This window comes from Mustela lutreola, chromosome 7 (genome assembly GCF_030435805.1).
Source record: "Mustela lutreola isolate mMusLut2 chromosome 7, mMusLut2.pri, whole genome shotgun sequence".
NCBI classification, from domain to species: Eukaryota; Metazoa; Chordata; class Mammalia; order Carnivora; family Mustelidae; genus Mustela; species Mustela lutreola.
The window spans coordinates 125,934,245-125,957,781 of record NC_081296.1 but is presented as its reverse complement, the minus strand read 5'-3'; the positions used below and the strand labels follow the sequence as shown (position 1 = coordinate 125,957,781).

General features: G+C 39.3%; 1 protein-coding gene across 2 annotated transcripts in view; it reads left to right on the top strand.

Moving 5' to 3' along the window:
* The first annotated feature begins 3,692 nt into the window (after window positions 1–3,692).
* The window catches only part of TTC8 (tetratricopeptide repeat domain 8), a 58,353-nt gene continuing 38,508 nt past the window's right edge, over window positions 3,693–23,537 (top strand). The window contains exons 1-3 of one of the 2 annotated variants that reach the window (XM_059182575.1): window positions 3,693–3,868; window positions 17,847–17,876; window positions 23,127–23,247. In XM_059182575.1, coding sequence (XP_059038558.1) covers window positions 3,755–3,868; window positions 17,847–17,876; window positions 23,127–23,247 — 265 coding nt within the window. In that variant the 5' untranslated portion in view covers window positions 3,693–3,754. The remainder of the gene's footprint in view (window positions 3,869–17,846; window positions 17,877–23,126; window positions 23,248–23,537) is intronic. The other variant, XM_059182576.1, reaches the window with a different exon arrangement.

Here is a 23,537-nt window from a genome sequence, read left to right as displayed (position 1 = left end):
TTTCTTGTCCTTTAACGCAGAATCAAAAATTCTAAAAGAATGCAGTGAATACACATCATATTATAGATGAAGCACATATCTGGGGCATAGGTCCATTACACCACTTGCCCAAGATCCCCACATTTAGTGCATGGGAGAGTCAGAAGTGCAAATATAGGAAATCTAGCTCCAGAGCCCACTTCTTAACCTCTTTTCTATATTGATTCCTAATTTGAGAAAATTAAGCTGAGAAAACACAGCTAGCAAGTCTGACCTCAAATCCACTGTGCTTTCCACTAAACACTTTTTATTCTAAGTACCCTTGGGGCTGGACACCTCTTTTGTTCATCTCTGTGTTCTTTTCACCAAGCATAGGGGCCTATACAAACACTTGTTGATGAAGAGAGGATTCCATTTTTAACTTTGCTTTCCTTTTGGTTTAAGTTTAAATGGCCTGAATAATACCAATTTAAGATTTAAGAAAATTTAACCTTTGGCTTTTAAAGTTACATTATCTTTGGCATTTGACTTTAAACCGAATTAACCGAAAGAGGTATCTAGTTGCTGGAGAGCAAAAGATAAGGATCCAGGAACTGAGATCGAGCTCTGATTGTAAAACTGACTCTTTCAAAGGGATTAAGTTGTTTCTCTGTGCTTCATTTTCTTCAGTAGGAAAATGGCTCTAGTAATTCCCATCTACCCTTTTCACTAGGAACTGTTATATTTACTATTCTTCCTGTTACTAGCACGCCATTTAAAAAATGGTTTCTGCATTATGGATTAGAAATTATAAAAAATGTAATAAAGTCTAGCTATACATTCATGTTATCGATTAATGTATTTACATGATTAAAAAATAACAAATGTTTACAACCTTTTAAAGTCACAGTTTATGCTACATTTGGACACGCTTCACATCCTGCAATTTGCTAATATACAATTTTTCTCATCCATTTGACTTTTCTAAAAGAAAAAAAATAACAACCTTCTGAAAGAAGCTAAGATGAATTCTTGTGGCCCTAAAATATTTTTAATGCCTCTTTTAAAATTCCATACTTATTTATATACTTAGGTATTTATTCATTTATTTTTCCCACATACAAAAACCTTATTCTGTATAGGAAGTTGGCAGTACTCTCAATATACACAAGACCGGGGTGCCTGGGTGACTCAGTTGGTTAAGTGGCTACCTTCGGTTAGGGTCACGATCCCAGGGTCCTTAGATCGAGCCCGGCATTGGGATCCCTGCTCAGCAGGGACTCTCCTCCCTCTCCCTCTGCCTGCTGCTCTGCCTACTTGCACTCTCTATCTGTCAAATAAATAAATAAAATCTTAAAAAACAACAATAACAACAACAATGCAAGACCATGTAGATCTCAACATGGAGTTCAACTCTGCCTGTTTATTAAGATTGGCCAGAAAACCTAAAAAAAAAAAAACAACAACAAAAAAACCTGATGCTTTAGCTCTACATCAAACTATTTATTTATGTACTATCAAATCATTTTTTAAAATTTTTATTTATTTATTTGATGGACAGAGATCACAAGTAGCAGAGAGGCAGGCAGAGAGAGAGGAAGGGAAGCAGGCTCCCTGCTGAGCAGAGAGCCAGATGGGGGGCGCCATGCGGGGCTCAATCCCAGAACCCTGAGATCAGGACCTGAGCCAAAGGCAGAGGCTTTAATCCACTGAGCCACCCAGGTGCCCCTACTATCAAACCATTTAATTTAGAATCTCTAAGGATGGGATTTGGGCATCTGTTTTTAAAAGATTTCCAGACATGCTACAAAATACTTGACCAGTACTCTTCAGAATTGTCAAGGTCTGAGATATAAGGTCTGAGAAACTGCCACAGGACCAGAGAAGGGAAGGGAGACATAGTAACTAAATGTAATAAGGTATCCAAAGTGGGATCCCGGAATGGAAAAAAGATATCAGGGAAAACCTACTAAAATCAGAATAAACTATGGAATTAATAGCAATGTGCCAATATTGGTTCCTTTGTGGTGATTTATGTACCACAGTAACATAAAATGTTAACAATGTTAACAATAGGGGAAATTTAAAGTAAAAAATTTTGTTTAAAAATCTGTCTGGGGACCCTATTTGGCTCAGTCAGTTGAGTGGCTGTCCTCGGTTGGGGTCATGATCCCAGAGTCCCAGGATCAAGCCCCACATGGGGCTCCTTGTTCAGTGGGGGAGTCTGTTTCTCCTTCTATTCCTCACCCCACTCTCGTCCTCTCTCTCCTTTCTCTCTCAAATAAATAAAACATCTTAAAAAAAATCTGTCTAATAAGGATCTGGAGTTGAGAATTACTTACATACCATCTGCTTACATTTTATCAGAAAATAAAAAGCCCCTTTGAAATACTGAGCCCAATTGCAATTGGCAGCATATGCGGTCCTAAAGCCGGACTCCCAGAAATGGTAGGCTGCTTAGGACAGCATACATTTCTAGAGGCACTTTGAGGGAAACAAAAATAGAGTAATTACAATAACCATAACTATTTGCTTCTAAGATGCAAAAATTCAAGAAAGACTGCTTAGTAAAGGAAAAAAAAAATAACCTACTCATATTAACCCATTTCTCAGTAGAAAGTTAGTTTTGATACCTATGAAAGATAGAAATGTCTGGATTAAAGATGTCTGCATTATGGTACTTTAGCATTTGAGAAAACTGAGTGATTTATCTTTGCTAAGGAAATTCAGACCTGACCAGAAAGTTCTTCAGTATCAAGTTAATTTTTTCTCTCTTGCTTCTCCTAGTCCTCCATAATGAAGTCTACCTGGATTTAATCCGGTCACACTTCTTTTGTCATAACCATTAAAGATATTTGTCATCTGTGTAAATCTCTAGAGCAAAGTCAGAACTGTGCCTAAAGAAATCATTCTGCACAAGTAAGCATTTGACACACAATAATTGCTTGGAGTCGGCGTTTCAGAAAGCTCCCTTTTAATTTTTTGTGTTGCGTTATTTCGTTTGTAAAAACGTCACCAATTTATAATCCAGAATCTGTACGCATTGTTGAATGTACTGTATTAGCAGTCTGTAGTCACCCGGATTACAGTCTAGCTTCCTAACTTCATGAGACTTCAGGTAAATAATTTTTCTTCTCTGAGCCGATTTCAGCTTCTCTTACGTAAAATGCGTCGTTTGGACTAAGCCGTATCCAATGCCCCTTTTTATTTGAACACTGAGTTGTTGTTGTTGCCTTTGAGGACTTGAAGAAACAAACTGGAGAATTTTAGGATGTAAGTCTTTGGGTTCTGGTGGACAGTATGGTATTGAAGAAACTGTTCTCATGGTTGTGAACAGGAGAACACGAGAAGGGTCAATGATAGGGGCAAGGATGCATGCACGGGAAGAGTAGGACAGGGACCCGTAGGAGGGTCAGCTCCTGCGCCTACTCTCAGATTCGCACAGTAAGCAGAGCGTTCGGCTGCTAGGCAACCGCTCCTCCTCAGCGACAGTGGAGGGCCCTGGCTGTAGGTGTCTAAGGCACTACCTCTTCATTTATCCATGGCGCCCTCTTCTCGAAATTAATGAAATATGTATCCTTTAAAAGTACACCCTCTTGGCAAGCAAGGTTTGACAAGCCTTGTAGCTGCGTTCTGCTCGAGCCGGGTTTTCATTTTCCTGATCTCAGGCGCGACGCGGGCACCCCTCAGGCAAGGCCCTCGCCGCCGCGTTGCTGGGCAGAGCCGGACGCCTCCCGCTCCCGACCCCGCCCACCTGGCCCGGGCCCTGGTCCTTCGTGGGCCGCCTTCGGCCGCCATGGGCTCGGAGATGGAGCCGCTGCTCCTCGCCTGGAGCTATTTTAGGCGCAGGAAGTTCCAGCTCTGCGCAGATCTGTGCACGCAGATGCTGGAGAAGTCCCCTTACGACCAGGTACCAGCCGGACCCTGTCAGCCCTGTGGATCCCAGCGAGAGGCAGAGGGCACTGGGGGGTCCCCAGGCCGCTGGGTGGGGGCTCCGGGGAGGAAGGCCCAGGGCGAACTTGACCGTGTGGTCAGCATAGGCATCTGGAACCCCTTCGAACCCGGCTGGCTCGTCCTTGGTGGCGGCGTCCCCGAGTCCCCGCGGGACTCTCGAGTGCCGCGCCATGGCCGCCCCTCCTCAAACTTGAGCAGCCCCTTTCCTTTACGGGTCCCTTTGAGGAACACTTTAAAAAATCCCGAATTTTACTTTGGTGCAGAACTTTGATACTTGCATATGGATGGGCTCTGAAGTTCGCTGCGTGTGTATTATTAATTTATAAGACAGTGATGTATAAACAAAATCTGTAACTTCTCACCTCTTGTTGAAATAGCAGCTTTTTCTTTTCTTTTCTTTTTTGGACCAAACATTGTGATCTCTCCACTTCATCTTAAGATTGTTTTCCAAGAGTGAAGGAGGCTTTGATTCTGGGGTATGAGTGCATACAAGTTAGAGAAAGGCGAATCTGGGAGGGGAAGATGAGGGGGAAAGACCCCTTAAAAAGAAGGAATGATTACCGTGGTTTTAAGAGAACTTAACTATTGCTGTACTGCAGTAATAAGATGAATTAAGATATTAAAGAGCGAAAATGGTCGTATACTCCAGTGCAGATAGTTCCTGGAAGAGGCAAAAAGGAGAAAAAGAAGAGCAGAGCTGTGGCAGTTTGTCAGTGCTTCTGATAAAAGCTGGTTTTCCAACTTTTTCTCTAGTGGTGTTGCCCTGGAGATGTTAGAAAAAAAAGGGGACGTTGAGGGGAGTTACCTAAGTGCAGGTATATGTGTGAACACTGTTACTAGGCTCTGCCTTAGTTCCCAGCAAGTGGCTGGAGGATAACCTGTTGAGGTGAATGTTTTGACTTTTAGATAGAACAATCCTAGAACAATCCATGCTAGTGGGAATACAAAGCTAGATTCTTTTGTGTTTGTTCATGTTAGTTAATAAGATTCCGTTTCCATGGAGAAGCATTTTTTTTTTTTTTTTTTTTTTTTTAAGATTTATTAAGAGAAGGAGAGAGAGAAAGAGAACATCTGGCCGGGAGGGGAAGGGGGAACAGAGAATCCTCAAGCTGACTTCCTGATGAGTGTGGAGCCTGCTTCTGGCTAGGTCCCTGGGACCCTCACCATGACCCCAGCCCAAATCAAAAGCTGGTCACCAGCTGAGCCACCCAGCTGCCCCAGGAAGCATTTTTCTAAGTGTATTTTTTGCCACAGTAGTCCTACAGATGCTGCTAAAAAATTTTTTTTTCCAAAATCGAGTATGTCTGGGAATGTTACAAAATCATGACCCCTTCACATCTGTACAGCAAAAGTTTGTTAAAACTCTTTGTGGTGTACCAGACATTGTTCTTGGCACAGTGGTTTGCAAGTACTTTACATGCTGTTTCTGTTTTTCCATCAGTTTAGGGCAGTTTCCATTCTGTGTTCCACAGAGCAATAGTCCCAAGAACTGTTCAGTGAAAGGAAGTTTCCTCAGTCAATGCATTTGGGAACTGTACATTGCCTACTTAGAGATTCAAGATTCATACTAAAGGCCCTGGGTCCTGAAGAAAAGGAACTTAATTTTGCCCAATTTTGATTAATACAATAATTCTGAAACTTACTTTTAGAAGTGGGCAAGGCTCAGATATCTTCATTGTTATCATACTAGGGAGATACAGTCTTATGGGGAAACACTGTTAAAGGCAAAGCAGCACTGTTTTTATTAATGGTTAAGCTCCTATAATCTTGGGGGACCTGGGTGGCTCAGTCAGTTAAGCATCTGCCTTCAGCTCAGGCCATGATCCCAGCTGGGATTGAGTCCTGCATCAGACTCCTTGCTCAGCAGGGAGTCTGCTTCTCCCTCTCCCTCTGCCACTCCCCCTGCTTGTGCTCTCTCTCCCTCTCTTTCTGTCTGTCAAGTAAATTTTTAAAATCTTTAAATAAAAAGATCCTATAATCTTAGTAACATAATCATAGTGAATTCACTACAGTACTGTGCCTGTGAATTCAGACTTAGTTTGTGCTAGGCACTGTGATCAGAATTTTATATGTGTTCAATTAAATTACCCTTTGTTGAATGCTTGTTACTTACCAGGCGTAAGTTGTGTTAATTACATGTATTTCTGTGCTTGGAATAACACTGCAAAGTAGGTAACAAAAGTAATAGCTAACGTTTATTATTTACTCTGTGCCAGACTTGGTTCTGAGGATTTTACAATTCATCTCATTTAATCCTCAGCCATTTTAGGAAGTTGGTACTATTTCCACCATTTTGTAGATTGACTACACTGGGGCACAAGGTGAAGTAATTTGTCCAAAATTACTAAGCTTGTAAACCTATTGTCTTTATACTGTGCTGCCTCTTTGGCCCTTATGTAGCCAAATTTTTCAAAATGGTGTGTTTCTCAACATTTCCCAGTACATTTTCCCATCTACTGTGCCTTTTTCCAGATTTTAGCTAAATAGTAAAGAATTTTGACATATTTGTGTACTTGGATTAAAGGCTCTGGAAAGTCCTGAAGGAAGGAAACTAACGAAATTTGATTAAGACAGTATTCTGAAACTTATGTGATCTCTGGCGCCTTTTGGGGGATGGGGCAGAGGGACAGATAGCTCCCATATCATCTTGGAGAGAGATCATTTTGGAAAGTGCAAGGCAAAGCAGCAGTATTTTCATTAATGGTTTAGATGAGGCTGTAGAGATCTTCTTGCTCCTTTTTATCTAGGAAGAGTAAGATAAAGAGATGAAGGACTTTGTCTACAACTCCTGAATTAGCAGCTAAAGAAGGTAAGGGCTTGGGTCTTTTTATTTGGTTTCTTGTACAGCTCTCATTAGGCCTCATGGACCCTCTTGGTGGATTAAAGACTTGTTACAAAGTATATTTGGTAGAACTGTGATTTTTTTTTTAAGATTTTTATTTATTTATTTGACAGACAGAGATCACAAGTAGGCAGAGAGGCAGGCAGAGAAAGAGGAGGAAACAGGCTCCCTGCTGAGCAGAGAGCCAGACGTGGGGCTTGATCCCAGGACCCTGGGATCATGACCTGAGCTGAAGGCAGAGGCTTTAACCCACTGAGCCACCCAGGCGCCCCAGAACTGTGATTTTTGATAATGATAATGAAGAAAAAGACACAGGTTTCTATAGGAAAAAAATTCCCTATTGCTGTAGGCATTGGTTACCCATTGACATGGTTAAGATCATTAGGGTAGTAAGTCTTGTTAGGTCTGGGCCTATTCTATTGGCCTATTTGTTGTGGATTTGAAAGAATAGTCTGTAATGTGATATAGTTAATGTCTAATACCACAGACATTAAAAAAATGTTACTCTTTGTTAGTTTTTTCTTGTTTTGAGCAGGGGTTGATATGTTCAGCTCCTATAAATATCAGAGTAGGCCTAGGAGAATTAGTACCAGACCTAGAAGAAATTGATGATATTCCTTTCCTTTGTAATCTTTTTATTTGTCTTGCTCATGTAGTTTAGTTAAGTAAGAACTATATATATTGCCAGAACAATGCACTGTTTCATCAGGAATAGAAGTTTACCTTACCAAACTGGGCTTTTGATAGCTGGATAGGGCTGTTGAAAAGTTTATAGGGTTCACTCATGTTAGTTATTTCTTGACTCAACCTTTGAACACTGTGCTTTTCCACTGTATGCTTTTCTTTTTTAAGTAATTATTTTTAATTTTTTAATTTGAGTATAGTCGACATGTAATGTTACATTAGTTTCAGGTGTACAACATAGTGATTCAACTTTTCTATATTATACTGTGCTCACCCCAAGTGTAGCTACCATCTGTCACCATATCATGCTATTACAGTATCATTGACTATATTCCCTATGCTGTACCTTTTATTCCCATGACCTATTCCTTTCATAACTAGAAGCCTCTATCTCGCACTCCCTGTCACCCATTTTGCCTACTCCCTGCACTCCACCCCTCTAGCAACCATCAGTTTGTTTTCTGTATTTGAATCTGTTTCTGCTTTTTGTTTGTTTTGTTTTAAATGAAATCATACGGTATTTGTGTTTTTCTGCCTGATTCATTTCACTTAGCATAATACCCTCTAGGGTCCATCCATGTTGTTACAAATGGCTTGCTTTTTTTTTTTTTTACATTTTTATTCTTTTTAAATTTAATTTAATTTTTATTTTTTTAAAGATTTTATTTATTTATTTGACAGACAGAGATCACAGGCAGGGAGGCAGGCAGAGAGAGAGGGAAGCAGGCTACCACTAAGCAGAGAGCCTGATGCGGGGCTTGATCCCAGGACCCTGGGATTATGACCTGAGCCGAAGGCAGAGGCTTTAACTCACTGAGCCACCGGGGCGCCCCGCCTCTTATTCTTTTTTTATGACCATGTAATATTCCATGGTACACACATACCGCATCTTCTTTATCTGTGGTTATGGATATGGCTGCTTTTGTATCATGGGTATTGTAAATAATGCTGCAAGAAACGCAGGGGTGCATATATCTTTTCAAATTAGTGTTTTTGTTTTCTTTGGGTAATGACCCAGGAGTGGAATTACTGGATCGTATAGTATTTCTTTGTTTAATATTTTGAGGAACCTCTATGCTGTTTTCACCGTGGCTGCATCAACTTATTCCCACCAGCAGTGCTTGAGAGTTCCTTTACTATATACTTTTCTTAGCACAGATTTGTGTATTTTGTGCCCATTTGTTATTTCATTTTGGAAATATTTCCTGGTATGGTCTCCCTCAGTATGTAGAAATCTTGCCTTTTTCTTATTTTTATTTTATTTTATTATTTATTTTTAAAATTAACATATAATATATTATTAGCCCCAGGGGTACAGGTCTGTGAATTGCCAGGTTTACATACTTCATAGCACTCACCATAGTACATACCTTCCCCAATGTCCATAACCCCACCACCCTCTCCCTACCCCTCTCCCCACAGCAACGCTCTGTTTGTTTTGTGAGATTAAGAGTCTCTTATGGTTTGTCTCCCTCCCAATTCCATCTTGTTTCATTTATTCCTTTTCTACCCCCCAAACTCCCTATGTTGCTTCTCAACTTCCTCGTATCAGGGAGATTATATGATAAATGACTTTCTCTGATTGACTTAAGCTTTGCTCAGCATAATACCCTCTAGTTCCATCCACATCGTTGCAAATGGCAAAAGTTCATTTCTTTTGATGGCTGCATAATATATATATATATATATATATATATATACACACACACACACCACATCTTCTTTATCCATTCATCTGTTGATGGACATCCAGGTTCTTTCTATAGTTTGGCTATTTTGGACATTGCTGCTATAAACATTCAGTTGCATGTGCCCCTTAGGATCACTACATTTGTATCTTTAGGGTAAATACCCAGTAGTGTGATTGCTGGGTCGTGGGGTAGTTCTATTTTCAACTTTTTGAGGAATCTCCATATTGTTTTCCAGAGTAGTTGCACCAGCTTGCATTCCCACCAGCAGTGAAGGAGGCTTCCCCTTTCTCCGCATCCTCGCCAGCATCTCTCATTTCCTGACTTGTTGATTTTAGCCATTCTGACTGGTGTGATGTGGTATCTCATTGTGGTTTTGATTTGTATTTCCCTGATGCCAGGTGATATCAAGCACTTTTTCATGTGTCTCTTGGCCATCTGGATTTCTTCTTTGCAGAAATGTCTGCTCATGTCCTCTGCCCATTTCTTGATTGGATTATTTGTTCTTTGGGTGTTGAGTTTGATAAGTTCTTTGTAGATTTTGGACACTAGCCCTTTATCTGATATGTCCTTTGCAAATATCCTTTCCCATTCTGTCTGTTGTCTTTTGGTTTTATTAACTGTTTGCTTTGCTGTGCAAAAGCTTTTGATCTTGATGAAGTCCCAAATAGTTCATTTTTGCCCTTGCTTCCCTTGCCTTTGGCGATGTTTCTAGGAAGAAGTTGCTGAGGCTGAGGTTGAAGAGGTTGCTGCCTGTGTTCTCCTGTAGGATTTTGATGGATTCCTTTCTCATATTGAGGTCCTTCATCCATTTGGAGTCTCTTTTTGTGTGTGGTGTAAGGAAGTGGTCCAGTTTCATTTTTCTGCATGTGGCCATCCAATTTTCCCAACACCATTTGTTGAAGAGACTCTCTTTTTTCCACTGGACATTCTTTCCTGCTTTGTCGAAGATTAGCTGATCATAGAGTTGAGGGTCTATTTCTGGGCCTTCTATTCTGTTCCATTGATCTGTGTGTCTGTTTTTGTGCCAGTACCATACTGTCTTGATGATGACAGCTTTGTAGTAGCGCTTGAAGTCTGGAATTGTGATGCCACCGACTTTGGCTATCTTTTTCAACATTCCTCTTGCTATTCGAGGTCTTTTCTGGTTCCATTAAATTTTAGGATTATATGTTCCATTTCTTGGAAAAAGAATGGGTGGGATTTTGATAGGTAGATTGCTTTAGGTAGCATAGACATTTTCACAATATTTGTTCTTCCAATCCAGGAGCATGGAACATTTTTCCATTTCTTTGTGTCTTCCTCAATTTCTTTCATGAGTACTTTATAGTTTTCTGAATATAGATTCTTTGCCTCTTTGGTTAGGTTTATTCCTAGGTATCTTATGGCTTTGTGTGCAATTGTAAATGGGATTGACTCCTTAATTTCTCTTTCTTCTGTCTTGTTGTTAGTGTATAGAAATGCAACTGATTTCTGTGTGTTGATTTTATATCCTGACACTTTACTGAATTCCTGTACAAGTTCTAGCAGATTTGGTGTGGAGTCTTTTGGGTTTTTCACGTAAAGTATCATATCATCTGCAAAGAGTGAGAGTTTTGAGTTCTTCTTTGCCGATTTGGCTGCCTTTAATTTCTTTTTGTTGTGTGATTGCTGAGGCTAGGACTTCTGGTACTACGTTGAATAGCAGTGGTGATAATGGTGTTCCTGACCTTAGTGGGAAAGCTCTCAGTTTTTCTCCGTTGAGAATGGTATTCGCTATGGGTTTTTCATAGCCTTTTTGTTATTTAATTAAAACATTTAAAAATATTTATGTTGGAGTGATGATACAAATAATGAAGAGCTTTAGGAAGCTTAAGAAGTTTCATTTGATTAAGAAATTGAAAACTCTCTTTCCTTCCCTTACAACATGAATCCAGGATGGCACATCTGTATGGTTATGGCACAGAGTCTGCTACACAGGGGTTCTCATTATGTATCTGCTGAATGAGTGTATTGATTGTATTCATGTTTGTGTGTGTGGTGTGTGTGTGTGTTTTAAAGATTGTATTGTTAAGGAATCTCACACCCAATGCGGGACTTGAACCTACAACCCCAAGATCAAGAGTTGCATGCTCTTCTGACTGAGCCAGCCAGGCACCCCTATGTATTTTGATGGCATTATCCGTGTGTATCACCTTCCCTTCTGTTTACAAAGATCATCCTAGTTGCCTGAGGACCTTTTTGTCCTTCCACCCCTATAGGTTCCTAAACACATTTACCTTTTCAAATAAATGTAATTGCATTATGGACATTCTTAACTCATTTCTTGATTTGTTTTGTTTTTTGTTTTTATTATTCCTACCACAAAATAGAAATGGTAATTATGTGATGTGATAGGGGTGCTATTGTGTTCCACATGGCAGATGTGATAGAGGTGCTAACTATCATCATAATGACAATCATCTTACAAAATATAAATGTAGCAAGTGAACATGTTGTATACCTTGTTATTTTTTATTATAATTTTTAAAGATTTTATTGATTTATTTGAGAGAGAGAGAGCATGGGCACAGTGGGGGTGGAGAGAGTAGAGGGAGAAGTAGAAGCAGACTCCCCAGTGAGCAGGGAGCCTGATGTGAGGCTCAATCCCAGGACCCCAAGATCATGACGTGAGCCAAAGGCAGGCACCCAACCAACTGAGCCACCCAGGTGCTCCCATCTTATTGTTTTTTTAATCAGTTAAGAAAATTCTTCCTAGATTCCTCCAAGAGAGTATTTTTGATAGTAGTTATCATCATTGGCATTTCATATGATGCTCTCATTGTTTCAGTGGAGGAAGTTAAATGATGGCAAGACTACCGATCTATGAAAAGCTAACAGAAATGTGATCAGAGCAGAAGCAGATGGTCCTCAGCTCTGCAGTTAGCTGATTTGTCTTCACATGTTCGTTTAGCCTCATGGGCTTTTTTTTTTTTTTTTTTTTTGAGGCTTCTACATTTTAGAGTCTTTTTCCCTCACAGCTCTTTGAATTACCATTCCTGTGCCACCAAACCGGTTTTAGTACAAATGAATGACTTTGAAGCAGTGTCTGGACACACGGAAGAGCAAGGAAGTTAAATTATTTTTTCCGTGTGCCAAGTGGATTCCCCCCTCCCCCTCTTAAGACAAAAATAGCTTTTGTTTGGGATGTTATTTTTCACTTTTGGTTTGCTTGTTTTTGTCCCAGGTGAGGAGAACCTCTGTAAAGTGATTTGTTATTTGTTCATTTTTCTTTAAGCTGGTCCAGGGAGCTTCTCAAAAATCCCATTTTGGTCCCAATACATTAGCCTTTTAGGATAAGCCCACCTCTGAGACTATTCCTTTTATTCCTCCTTTAAGAGATACAATTTTGGTACTATTAAACAAAAATATTTAAGTCGTGCCTTGTACTTTCCATTAGGACATCTGGATTTTATTTAATTTTGATTCTTGCCAAAGTCAGAGTAGTTAGCCTGGTCAGGGAGGTAGAGCATGGAATAGCATGTTTCCTTAGAGTAATACATTTTTATTTGGACACAAAAGGACTGAAGGATAGGTTGACTGTTAAGAACATGGTATTTGGTAATGGGGCAAGGTTCTTGAAGAAGATGGATTGTGAACTGTTTTCCCCAGGTACGGAATAGTGAGAACTAAGAAGGCAGGGTCTGTAAGCATGACTTTAAGGTTCTGATCTCTTGGGAATAAAGAAAGAAAGATAACTGGTTAATTTATTGTAGCTTCCCTGCTTGATAAAATACAGCAAGAACAAGAAATTCATAGAGAGGTTCTGTCTTTTTTCAAAGTGTTCTTTCAATCACGATTGAACAAGTAGTTGTAAGTTGTAAGATACAAAAGGGAGAAATACAAAACGGTCTTCCTTCCGCACAGCAATGTGACCCGGAGGGAATGCTTGCTGTTACAGCTCATGTCCATCATCCTGATTAGTTGCTTAATCTGATTACTGTTCTTTGTGTTCCATATGTCAGATGCATGGCTTTAAAACCAGCCCCAATTTTTTTTTTTAGCTCCATTATAATTAAACAGTTCATAAAACATGCAGATTTTTCAGGCAGTGAGGTTTTTAAAAGACAGTATGCTTTTATTACAGGGTAGATTTCTGATGGATTTTCAAATTATTAAAATCAGTGATTCTGGGAGTGGGAGTGTTGGCTTTGAATGGGAATTCACATTCTCCTCCCCAATCTCTACTTATAATGAGAGATGATACAGAGAGGGGATTATTATTGTAAATGATTTGGAGATAGAGAAAAGGCTAAAAGCCACTGGCTTAGAGGAAAGACATGGAACCAGGGGTCCCCAGTGAGCCACATCTTAGTAGTTGATTGAGACAATGATCTGGTGCTCCAGGCAAAACAAAACAAAACAAAACAAAACAAAACAAAGCCATCTTTCTATATGATTATCGAATTTATTTCCTCTTTGGGACCGTGGAGACTCAGCCAAACTTAATCTTTTGATTCTTATACTCTGTGGAGCAGTTCATTTTATGAATTTGTATTCCCGCTGAATTCTAGATATACATTCCTACTTGGCTGCTTGGTCCCTAGATCTCCCCAAACCTTCTGACATCCATCCATTTCTCTGCTCTCTTACTTTTTTTTTTTTTTTTTTTCCTTCTTGTTACTGCTACCATCTGAATGATGTCTCAGTAGTTTCAGAACAGAGCTGGGTCAGACTCATTAGCCAGAGTAAGTATTGGTGGCAATTAAGAAGTCACATTCAGAATTAGCTAGAGATTTGATTCCCTGAAGTAACAGCAACACCCTAAGAGAGAAAGCCTTACCCTGGGGAGGAAGGAAGGAAGCAAACTGATGTGAATTGAAGTTGATGCTAATGAGTATTTGCTGGTTCTAGGCAGTGTCACTGCTCCCTGTCCTCTCACTCACTCACTTTGAAGGAGAGTCAAAGGGAGGTCTTAATTTGATGTGCCACAACTGGGAGTTCTTCGTTCTGAAAAGGGAAGTACTAGCGAGTTTGGTGCCTATTTATTATAGAATTGTTTATGTGACTGATACTTATTGAAAGTGATAGCACCTTACATTTCATTAACTGTGATAGCATATGTGAAAAGACTCTAAAAATTATGAAATATTCTTAAAAAATGCAAGCTTTTCTTTTTAAAACCCCCCTATAGACCCTACTGCTCCAATTCAAGAGGAGGACTAGGTTACAGAGATTGTATGATTTGTTCAAGGTCATGCAGCTAAGTGACTCCCTGAGGATCGAGCCCAGCTCTTCTAACTCTAAGGCTAGGCATGGTGATTCTTCTTCTTCTTCTTTTTTTTTTTTTAAGAGAGGGGAAAGAGGGAGAAAGAGAAAGAGAGAACGTTGGTGGGGGAGAGAGAGAGGGAGAATTTTTTTTCTTTCTTTTTTTTTAAAATTGTGTTATGTTAGTCACCATATAGTACATCATTCGTTTTTTATGTAGTGTTCCATGATTCACTGTTTGTGTATAACACACAGTGCTCCATTCAGTCCATGCCCTCCTTAATACCCACCACCAGGCTCATCCATCTCCCACCCCCCTCCCTTCTATAACCCTTGGTTTATTTTCCCAGAGTCCATTGTGATAGGGAGAGTCTTAAGCAGGCTCTAGGAGGCACTAGCATGGAGCCTGACAAGGGGAGCCTGACACAGGGGTTGATCTCACAACCCTTAGATCATGACCTGAGCTGAAATAAAGAGTTAGATACTTAAAAAAATTAAAAAAAAAAAAGAGCTGGACACTTAACTGACTGAGCCAACCAGGCTCCCCTAGCCTCAACTTTGTTGATGCCCATGGAAATAATCTGCTAGACCAAATGAACCTGACTTGTGGTTCCCTATTTGGATGGATTAATTTAAATAACAGACTCTAATTGAGAGACCCACAGATGAAAGTCCCAGTGATTAAAAAAGATTTTTTTTTGCTCTACCTCTAAATTTAAAAATCCTGACTTTCCCTTCTTAGTCCTGCTACTCCTGATGGATCTCCAGTCCAGACCAGCCATACCCAGCCTTGGTCTCCCTCACCATATAGTAGCCGGCTTTCATGCCTTGCTATGATCTCATATACTCAGCAAAGTTCAGGCTCTTGAGCCAGAGTGTCTGGGTTCAAATACTGCCTATACACTGCCTATGTACGGATGAGTGTTTTCTCATCTGTAAAATGGAGATGATAATATGCCTCAAAGGGTTGTTGTGAGGGTTAATTAAGTTCATTAAAATATAGTAAGTGATCACAAATGTTAGCTGCTATTGTCTCTAGATAGCTAGAGAGATTTCCATGCAGGATTCATGCAATTTCCATGCAGGATCAAAATCACTGATATTTTTCTGAAAGGATTGTTGGTAACCTGGAACGCACCTGTGAGGAAAGTGTTCAGTGAAACTGATGACAGAGTGATGTTGAATACAGTTCATAGATCCCTGGTACTCAATAATTTCCAGAATAATCTCCTTCCCTTTTCTCTGACTCTCTTCTTATCTCCCATGTATTCTGTTTTCCCCCCTCTTCCTCTAAGTCATATTTAACTGGCCCCTAACTTGAATATAGCATTTGATACATTTTACTGCAAGGTATATAACTCTGCATGCCTTCCTCATAGAATGTTTTCAGCACCTAGCCAGGGGACCAGCTATGTCAGGGACATGCTGTGGGACTAATGTGTTCTCTGCCTCACTCCTGGTTCTGTCTTTCTCCTTCTCCCATCTAAGCAACATCACCTCTCTGTCCACCTTCCCATCCTCTAAGCCTCTCATGGTCTTCTCTGACCCTCTCATTGCTTGTCATTTCCCCACATGCTTTACCTGTGTGGTAAGTCACAGATGTGTTCCTGTGGAACAGAAGAACCCCAGGGAGCACAAAGACCTTTAGCAGTGAACAGAACACCGAGGCTGAGCTGGTGGTTTGAATTTGGGCCACTGGAAGCATCTTCTTGCTCTTGGCAGAATAACAGGCATCCAGCTTCTACTTAACGATTAGAGGCTTCTAGCTCTTATACCTGTTTTTGTTTTCCTTTCCATTATCTGCAGTCACCTCTGGTTAACGTTTCCTCCCCTTTCTATATGGACTTACCTTGTACTCTCCTACACTTTATGCTTCAATCCTGCCTTATTATGTCCAAGTCATTTTTTAATATCCAAGATGTGCTGGCAAGGAAGAGCTCTGGCTTCCTTGTGTGACCTCGAGCAAATTATATGACCTCTCTGAACTGGTTTCCTGATCTGTCAAATGGATAAGAACATTGACCTGCCTCCCTCCGGTGGTGGTTATGAGACTTAAATGAGAGACATGTGTCATTCAGACGTGTCCACAAATAAACAGAAGAAAGAATAGACAGGGTTATGTCTTATGTCATCTCATTGCCTGTATCAGTATGTTTAAGTATGGACTGTGAGTTCTAAGCAATCTATAATTTTCCAGATCTTCCTTATACACACTGGAATTGAAAACCTCCAGTTGCGATGTATTCTTCATTGCTGTTTTGTGTTTGGTTCAGCTGCTTTCCAAATATTCTCTAAACCCCACCCTCTGAGCCCTGGGCCTTTGCTTTTCTTTCTTTTTTTTTTTTTTTTTTTAAAGATTTTATTTATTTATTTGACAGAGAGAAATCACAAGTAGATGGAGAGGCAGGCAGAGAGAGAGAGAGAGAGAGGGAAGCAGGCTCCCTGCCGAGCAGAGAGCCCGATGTGGGACTCGATCCCAGGACCCTGAGATCATGACCTGAGCTGAAGGCAGCGGCTTAACCACTGAGCCACCCAGGCGCCCGAGCCTTTGCTTTTCTAGCCTAGCTTAACCTGTGCCTCTCATGTTCCTACTGGGTGTCATGCTATAGAAATTGCTTATCTTTGTATGGTGACCAGATGGCTTACACATTGCTTGTGCGCATAATATATTCTTAAAAAATATTTAGGGTATTCTTTTGGGTTTTAGAGCTATAGAAAGCAAGGCAAGGAAGGATCTTTTCTTTTTCTTTCTCTATTTTGTTTCTTAGTAGCTTCCCTAATAAAACATGCTGCCAACTGAGTGTTCAGTGCAGGTTGCTAACTGTAGATAAACAAATGTAAATGTTTTGTTAAATACATTTGTTACAACTCTGACTTTTTCCCAGTGGATTTCTATTTAGTTTGAACAGAAAAAACCCTGAGTTTATTAACACCTGACATTAATATATGTGACATAGTCTATTTATAAACATTTCTCAGAGTGCATTACAGTGAGAATTAATTTTTTATCATCAGGCACTAATCCCATTATTTATATGTGGAGCAGAAGGGCTTATAGTATGTGGATTTTCTTCCTCCTCCCCAAGTGATTAAAGTCTGAATGTTTTAACCACCATGAACTTATTTTTGAGTATAAAGAAATGTTTCCTTGGTATAGTTGTAAAATTATTGTAATTTCTGAGATTTTGTGTCTTCATTAAATAAGTAGTTAAGATAACTTCTCTGTGCTTTAAATGAGGTTAGAGTAATTAGAATTTCCTACTTGGAGAAAATTCAGCACTTGTCAGTATATATTAGTTTTACACTAATACCAATATTAGTATTAATATATCCAAAACTCTTGAAAACAGTTGTGGGGAAAGATTGAAGTTAATATTTGAATTTTTACTGAATGAGTTTGAGTCCACCTACGCATACCTAATTAGTCACTAAGACTTTTTATTTTAGAAACCGTATTTCTTAAAAATGTTTACTACCTTCTTAATGCTTTCCAGGAACCAGATCCTGAATTGCCAGTGTCTCAGGTAAAGGTTTAGTTTAGCAACCTTTAGTTTAGAGAATACTATAATTTCAATTGCTTACATGGTCCTATAGATTAGAAAACTCGCTGCATATCTATTAGTGCTGTTATAAAATTAGCCATCTCTACCAGACGTTCTGTACCTTTTTATGTAAAGTATTATATTTCCAACATTTTCGGATGAGTAGTCTTATGGTCTTAAGACTTGGAGTTTAAAGAGAAATGACCAATATTGACCAGAGGATGAGAAAATTAGAGAAGGAGGCAAGGGGAATCAGGAGTTAGAAAGCGAGCGAGCCAAGAAATCAGCAGAGCCCCAGGTGTCCAGAAAGACCATGATGAATAGGACAGTGTCTTGAGCAAAGATTAGGCTAACTCTGCTTGGGAAGGGCTTGGTTTTAGAGAGCGGTGCCTGCCACCATGAGGAAGAAAGGAAGGAACATTACTGGCCAGATACCCATGTCTACCAAATTCTTGCAGGATAGAGAGACCTGCTTAACTGGATGAGACCCAGTGAATGAGTCTGGAGGGAATCCAAGGAGAGGAGGTGAAGCTTTTAACTCTGAGGGTTTCCAGTAGGTCTGGGAATACGGTGAAGAGATGAAAGTGCTACAAATCAGAGAGCTTCAGTATTTCCAGGTGTTTGCCCCACCACATGACAGAAAATTGTAACAGTGGTTTTTAGGTAAATAAATAGTTTGGAACCTCGTATGTGGTTCATGTGAGTAATCATCCAAACGTGTAGAAGAAAGTAAGATACAAAGTACTCTGATAGAGGTCTGTGTGGCATTAAACAAGCCCGTAAATGGGTTAAAAGGTAGCACTCCGTTCTTGAAAAGAATTTCTACATTGTCTACAATGTTCATAATCATTACCAAATTGATAGATGGTACAGAACTGTTTTTTGCATAATATATGTACAATTCCTTTGAGAAGGACCTAAACTATAAAAAGAGTAAGTACTGTGCTGTTTGTTTTCAGTAATTTTGGAAGATTTTGTTAAAATTAAATTAAAACACCAATAATTTGCACTGTATGGTTTTAAAGCTGTAAATGGCATTTGTAAGTTTCCAGCCAGCGCAGGAACTTGATGAAGGATCTGTATTTAGTATTGCTTTTCTGTTCTGTTACTGTAGACTGAATCATCCACTCGATAGTGATCTAAAAGAATAAAAAGGGAACAAATCTGACAGGATTCTTTTGAGCTCATTATTCACACATTTTGCCTTCCTCCTTTGCACATTTTTACAACTTCAAAATAAATGATGCTTCACAATAACAATTCAATATTTTGTGCTTCAGTTTTTCATTTTCATAGAGTAGGCAGAGTATCAAATGTTACTGATTCTTATGATGGCTCAATCAGGTTAGACACACTGTTCTTTGGTGGCCTTATTCTAATAATAACCTAACAAAATTGTTTCTTTTATGTCTTCAACGAGTGGCCTCAAATCCTGTATTAAAAGGAACAGGGCAATTTAAACATGTTTTGCTCATTCACTAGAGTTTTCACCTTGTTTATTTTCATAACTAAAATTGGATCAACCTCACAGAAGATAGTACAAGCAAAGCATTACTTCCCTGATGTAATTGCCTCAAGAGGAATGTCCTGTAGACTGCCTCAGTAGGCAAATGAGATGGGATTATGTTTCACAGACAAAGAAGGACATAACTGACATGATGATTACTTGCTTAGATTGGGAGAATCTGTGCTTTTTCCCTTGAGAAGAGTTCCGACACTTCTATGATTTTTTTTTTTTTAAGATTTTTTTTCTTTATTTGGCAGACAAAGATCAAAAGTAGGCAGAGAGGCAGGCAGAGAGAGAGGAGGAAGCAGGCTCCCTGCCGAGCAGAGAGCCCGATGTGGGGCTAGATCCCAGGACCCTGGGATCATGACCTGAGAGGAAGGCAGAAGCTTTAACCCACTGACCCACCCAGGCGCCCCACTTCTATGATTTTTGTTGATTTCACAGTACTTCCAATGGATGGGTATTCAAGTATATTTACTACATGACCCTGTCATTTAGTAACAATTTAAACATTATCTGATAATACCAATTTATGTTTTTATGCAGATCTAAGGGGCAGTTTGGGATCATCCGTTATGCTTTGTTATGCAGTTTACTTTAATCACTGATTAGTTTTGAACTTTTTTTTTTTTTTTTTTTTTAATTTCAACAGAGGATTTTAGGGCTGTAAAACATACTTGGCTTGTTTCCAAAATAAAATTTTTCATTTTTTTTTAAAGCCAAAGCCCCATCTGCTGTTTTCATCAAAATCCTAAGAATTGTTCACATTGCCAAGAGCAGTTCTTTGAATATAGTCTGATGTTTAATCAAGCAGTGGTATGTGATTTTCAAGGTCATTTTTGTTAGGACAGAAGGAAAATCAGGAAGATTAATATTCTCAAATACTGATGAAATTTAAAATTAAGTAATGGTTAAATAGATTTTATTATAGATCTTTAAATATACAAGATTCCCATCATTATTTCTACTTCTGAAGAATTAGGTTCCAGAAACTGAAATATAGATCTCTACCTTTTTTAAAAAGTGAATTCTTATGGAATCACATTTTCCAAAAGATGTGAAGCATTTATTCATTTGGTGGGGAGGGAACAGTGGATTTATTTCCTTTTGTTTTGCTTAGCCTAATATTAAAAACAGTTGCACCTTCTTAATATTTAATAATAGGTAGATAGATGTGAGGAAGCATGATGGAGTAGACTCTATCAGTAGGTACATGCAAATTGTTAAAAAGATATGTGCGGGGATAATTAATGCCCCAAATATAAGTGATACTATAATAATTAGAACATGGCTTTTAGAAGGTTGATTTGACTGGGACTCCAAGTCATAGTTTTGAAGCTTCATGAGTTCCTCCTCATCAGGATGAAAGTCCATATACCTCACTGTGGCATCCAGGGTCCGTCATCAGCCCCTTTGCCTTTTTCTCCAGTTTCTTCTCTGATTGCTGCCTCAGCCCGAACCCGATTCAACCATATACCAACTGATTTGGATTTGTTAAACTTGTCATGAGCCTTCAAGCTAGCCTGTCCTGGTCCCGTTGCTTTGCCTATCACATGCTCTCCAGTCTTGGCCACTAGCAAACTCTTTTGTCCTACTCTTCCTCCACCCTCCAGGCAGCTGGGTGCCACTCTCTGCCTTCCCACAGTATGCTCCAGACTTTCATTATTGCGTTTTTCCAACAACACTGATATTTGTGTGATCTGGGAGAGCTGTGCTTTACTCATCTCTGTTCCCAGGACCTGGCATGTAGGTAGCAGGTGCTCCCTAGTAATATAGGAGTGAACCGGCGGAGCCCACATCTTGCTTTACTGTTTCAAAGAAAATGCTGCAGTCCTTCCTGTTCACCAGGCTGCTGAACAAGCAACGTCCTCTTCAGAAATGAAAGCCATCAGACGCTTGCAGGGTAGTATGAGCCGTGGGGACTCAAGATAAATCAGATTACTTATTTCCATCTTTGAAGTTAAATTAAATCATTAGTACAAGCGAGGGATGACTTCCCTGACCATACTTGTATAGATCTGCCAACCTTCCTTGATCTTTGAGGATTGAAAACCTCCAATTGTTTCCACACTTTAGTGGCTCCCACAGTTAGATGCAGTTCCAATTGGAATTGATTTTTTTTTTTTTTTTTTACAAATTCTTTGATTCTATGTTCTGCTCATTCAGTTGTGTTAAATCCACACAGTTGAGACATTTTATTGTAAGTTATCTTATGAGAATCCAATAAACCTTACCCAGCAAAGTATAAGCCTAAAAAGCCAATCATCTAACCAAATATAATTTCGTTTTAGGAACCTAAGTATGCAATGAAGGCAGCCTTCTTTATTCCCATTAAAGTGAAAGCATAAAGATTTTCTTCTTTCCTTAAAAATTTTTGTCTGCTATATGCATTCCAATTATTTTAGCCCACAAAAGGATCTCTGCTTTTTAATTCCTATAAAACTATTTTCTATACCACAAACCTGTCACCTATCATGCACTGCTTTGCCTTGATACTTAATTCAGATAGGTGATGTGTTCAGGGAAATTAAGATCCAAGTTTTAATCTTCTCGTGTTTCCTTTTCAGAACCTAGCCCAATGCCCTGTAACTAGGAGGTGTTCAGTAGATATGGACTGAGTGCATGAGTAGATGAATGCATCTTGGGTTCTTGATGTGAGGACTGTTTGGACCTCTGTAGCTCTCTCTGTTTCTCTCTCAGTCCCTTTGCCTTTCCTTCAGCCTGCTTCACAGCCCGATGTGTGAGCCCTCCTCACACCATCCCCCAAGTTCCCATGCTGCTGCTTCCTCTGTACTATTAGAGTCAATTCTGTGCTTCTGCTCAAGAGTTGCCTTCTTCCCAGCTCCTCCACTGGACAACCTTTATTGCTCTTTGCTTCTATTCTCTAGTGAAGCAGAAAGGTAAAGATTTCTGATAAAGCCATTTTAAATGTTTAAGAAGATATTTAACTGTGTAGACCTTGACATCTAATTTCTCAAGGTAGAACAAAGCTGATATTTTCCAGATTCCTTAATTGCCTTTTCTATCTCCCCTACCTCCACTTTCTAGCAGGTTTTCTACTAGCTAGATCCCAAAGCAACCAAGATTGTGTTGATTAGTTATTGGGAATTGGGAGAAATTGATCTTAGTTCAAGTCAACATTTTTGGAATATCAATGTGTGCAAAAACCGTAGGTGTTACGGAAAATTCAGAACTGAACAAGGTAAAAAGGATTGTGTTCTGGGGAAGGGAGGGCTAACCTATGGCCAATAATTACAGTTTCTCGAATATGGTAAGTACATATAATAGGAGTATAAAGAGAATGCTCTGTGAGAAAGACAAGAGGGAAGTAGGTTTAGAGCTAAACCATCGAGAAGGTCTTCATGATGGACTCTGGTCCTGAAGGAGGAAGAAAGAGCACTGTGGTCATAGCTTTATTAATTTGTTTTCAAATTACTATTCTAGTAAAATTTTCTCTTAAGATCTTCTTTTACTTATAAAAAGTCACGTTAGAAGACTACCAGGTAATTACAATACTTTTATTTACTAGATAATTGATCTAATGGATTTTTCTTGATTAGTAATGACCCTGCCTTCTTTTATTAGTTTCTTGACATAGCTATTTAAATTAATATAATGCACTAAGTGGTAAACAGACTGAATGGAAACTTAGACAATAATAAAGCTTCTGTAGGCAGTACTTCTAATACTACTTAATATATGCTTTATTTTATCCACGCTTATAGGCAGCTTGGATTTTAAAGGCACGAGCACTAACTGAAATGGTATACATAGATGAAATTGATGTAAATCAGGAAGGAATTGCAGAAATGATGCTGGATGAAAATGCTATTGCTCAAGTTCCACGTAAGTATTGGTTTTTCCCTTAAGTAAATGAAATGCCATTAGGAGGAAGAATAATACTCTTTGTATATAAAAGAAACATACGACATTATATACATGAAAAACATGAGAGACCATTTACATAATATTCTATTACGTAAATGGTTTCTTTTTTTTTTTTTAAAAAGATCTTATTTATTTATTTGACAGAGAGAAATCACAAGCAGACGGAGAGGCAGGTAGAGAGAGAGGAAGGGAAGCAGGCTCCCTGCTGAGCAGAGAGCCCTATGCGGGACTCGATCCCAGGACCCTGA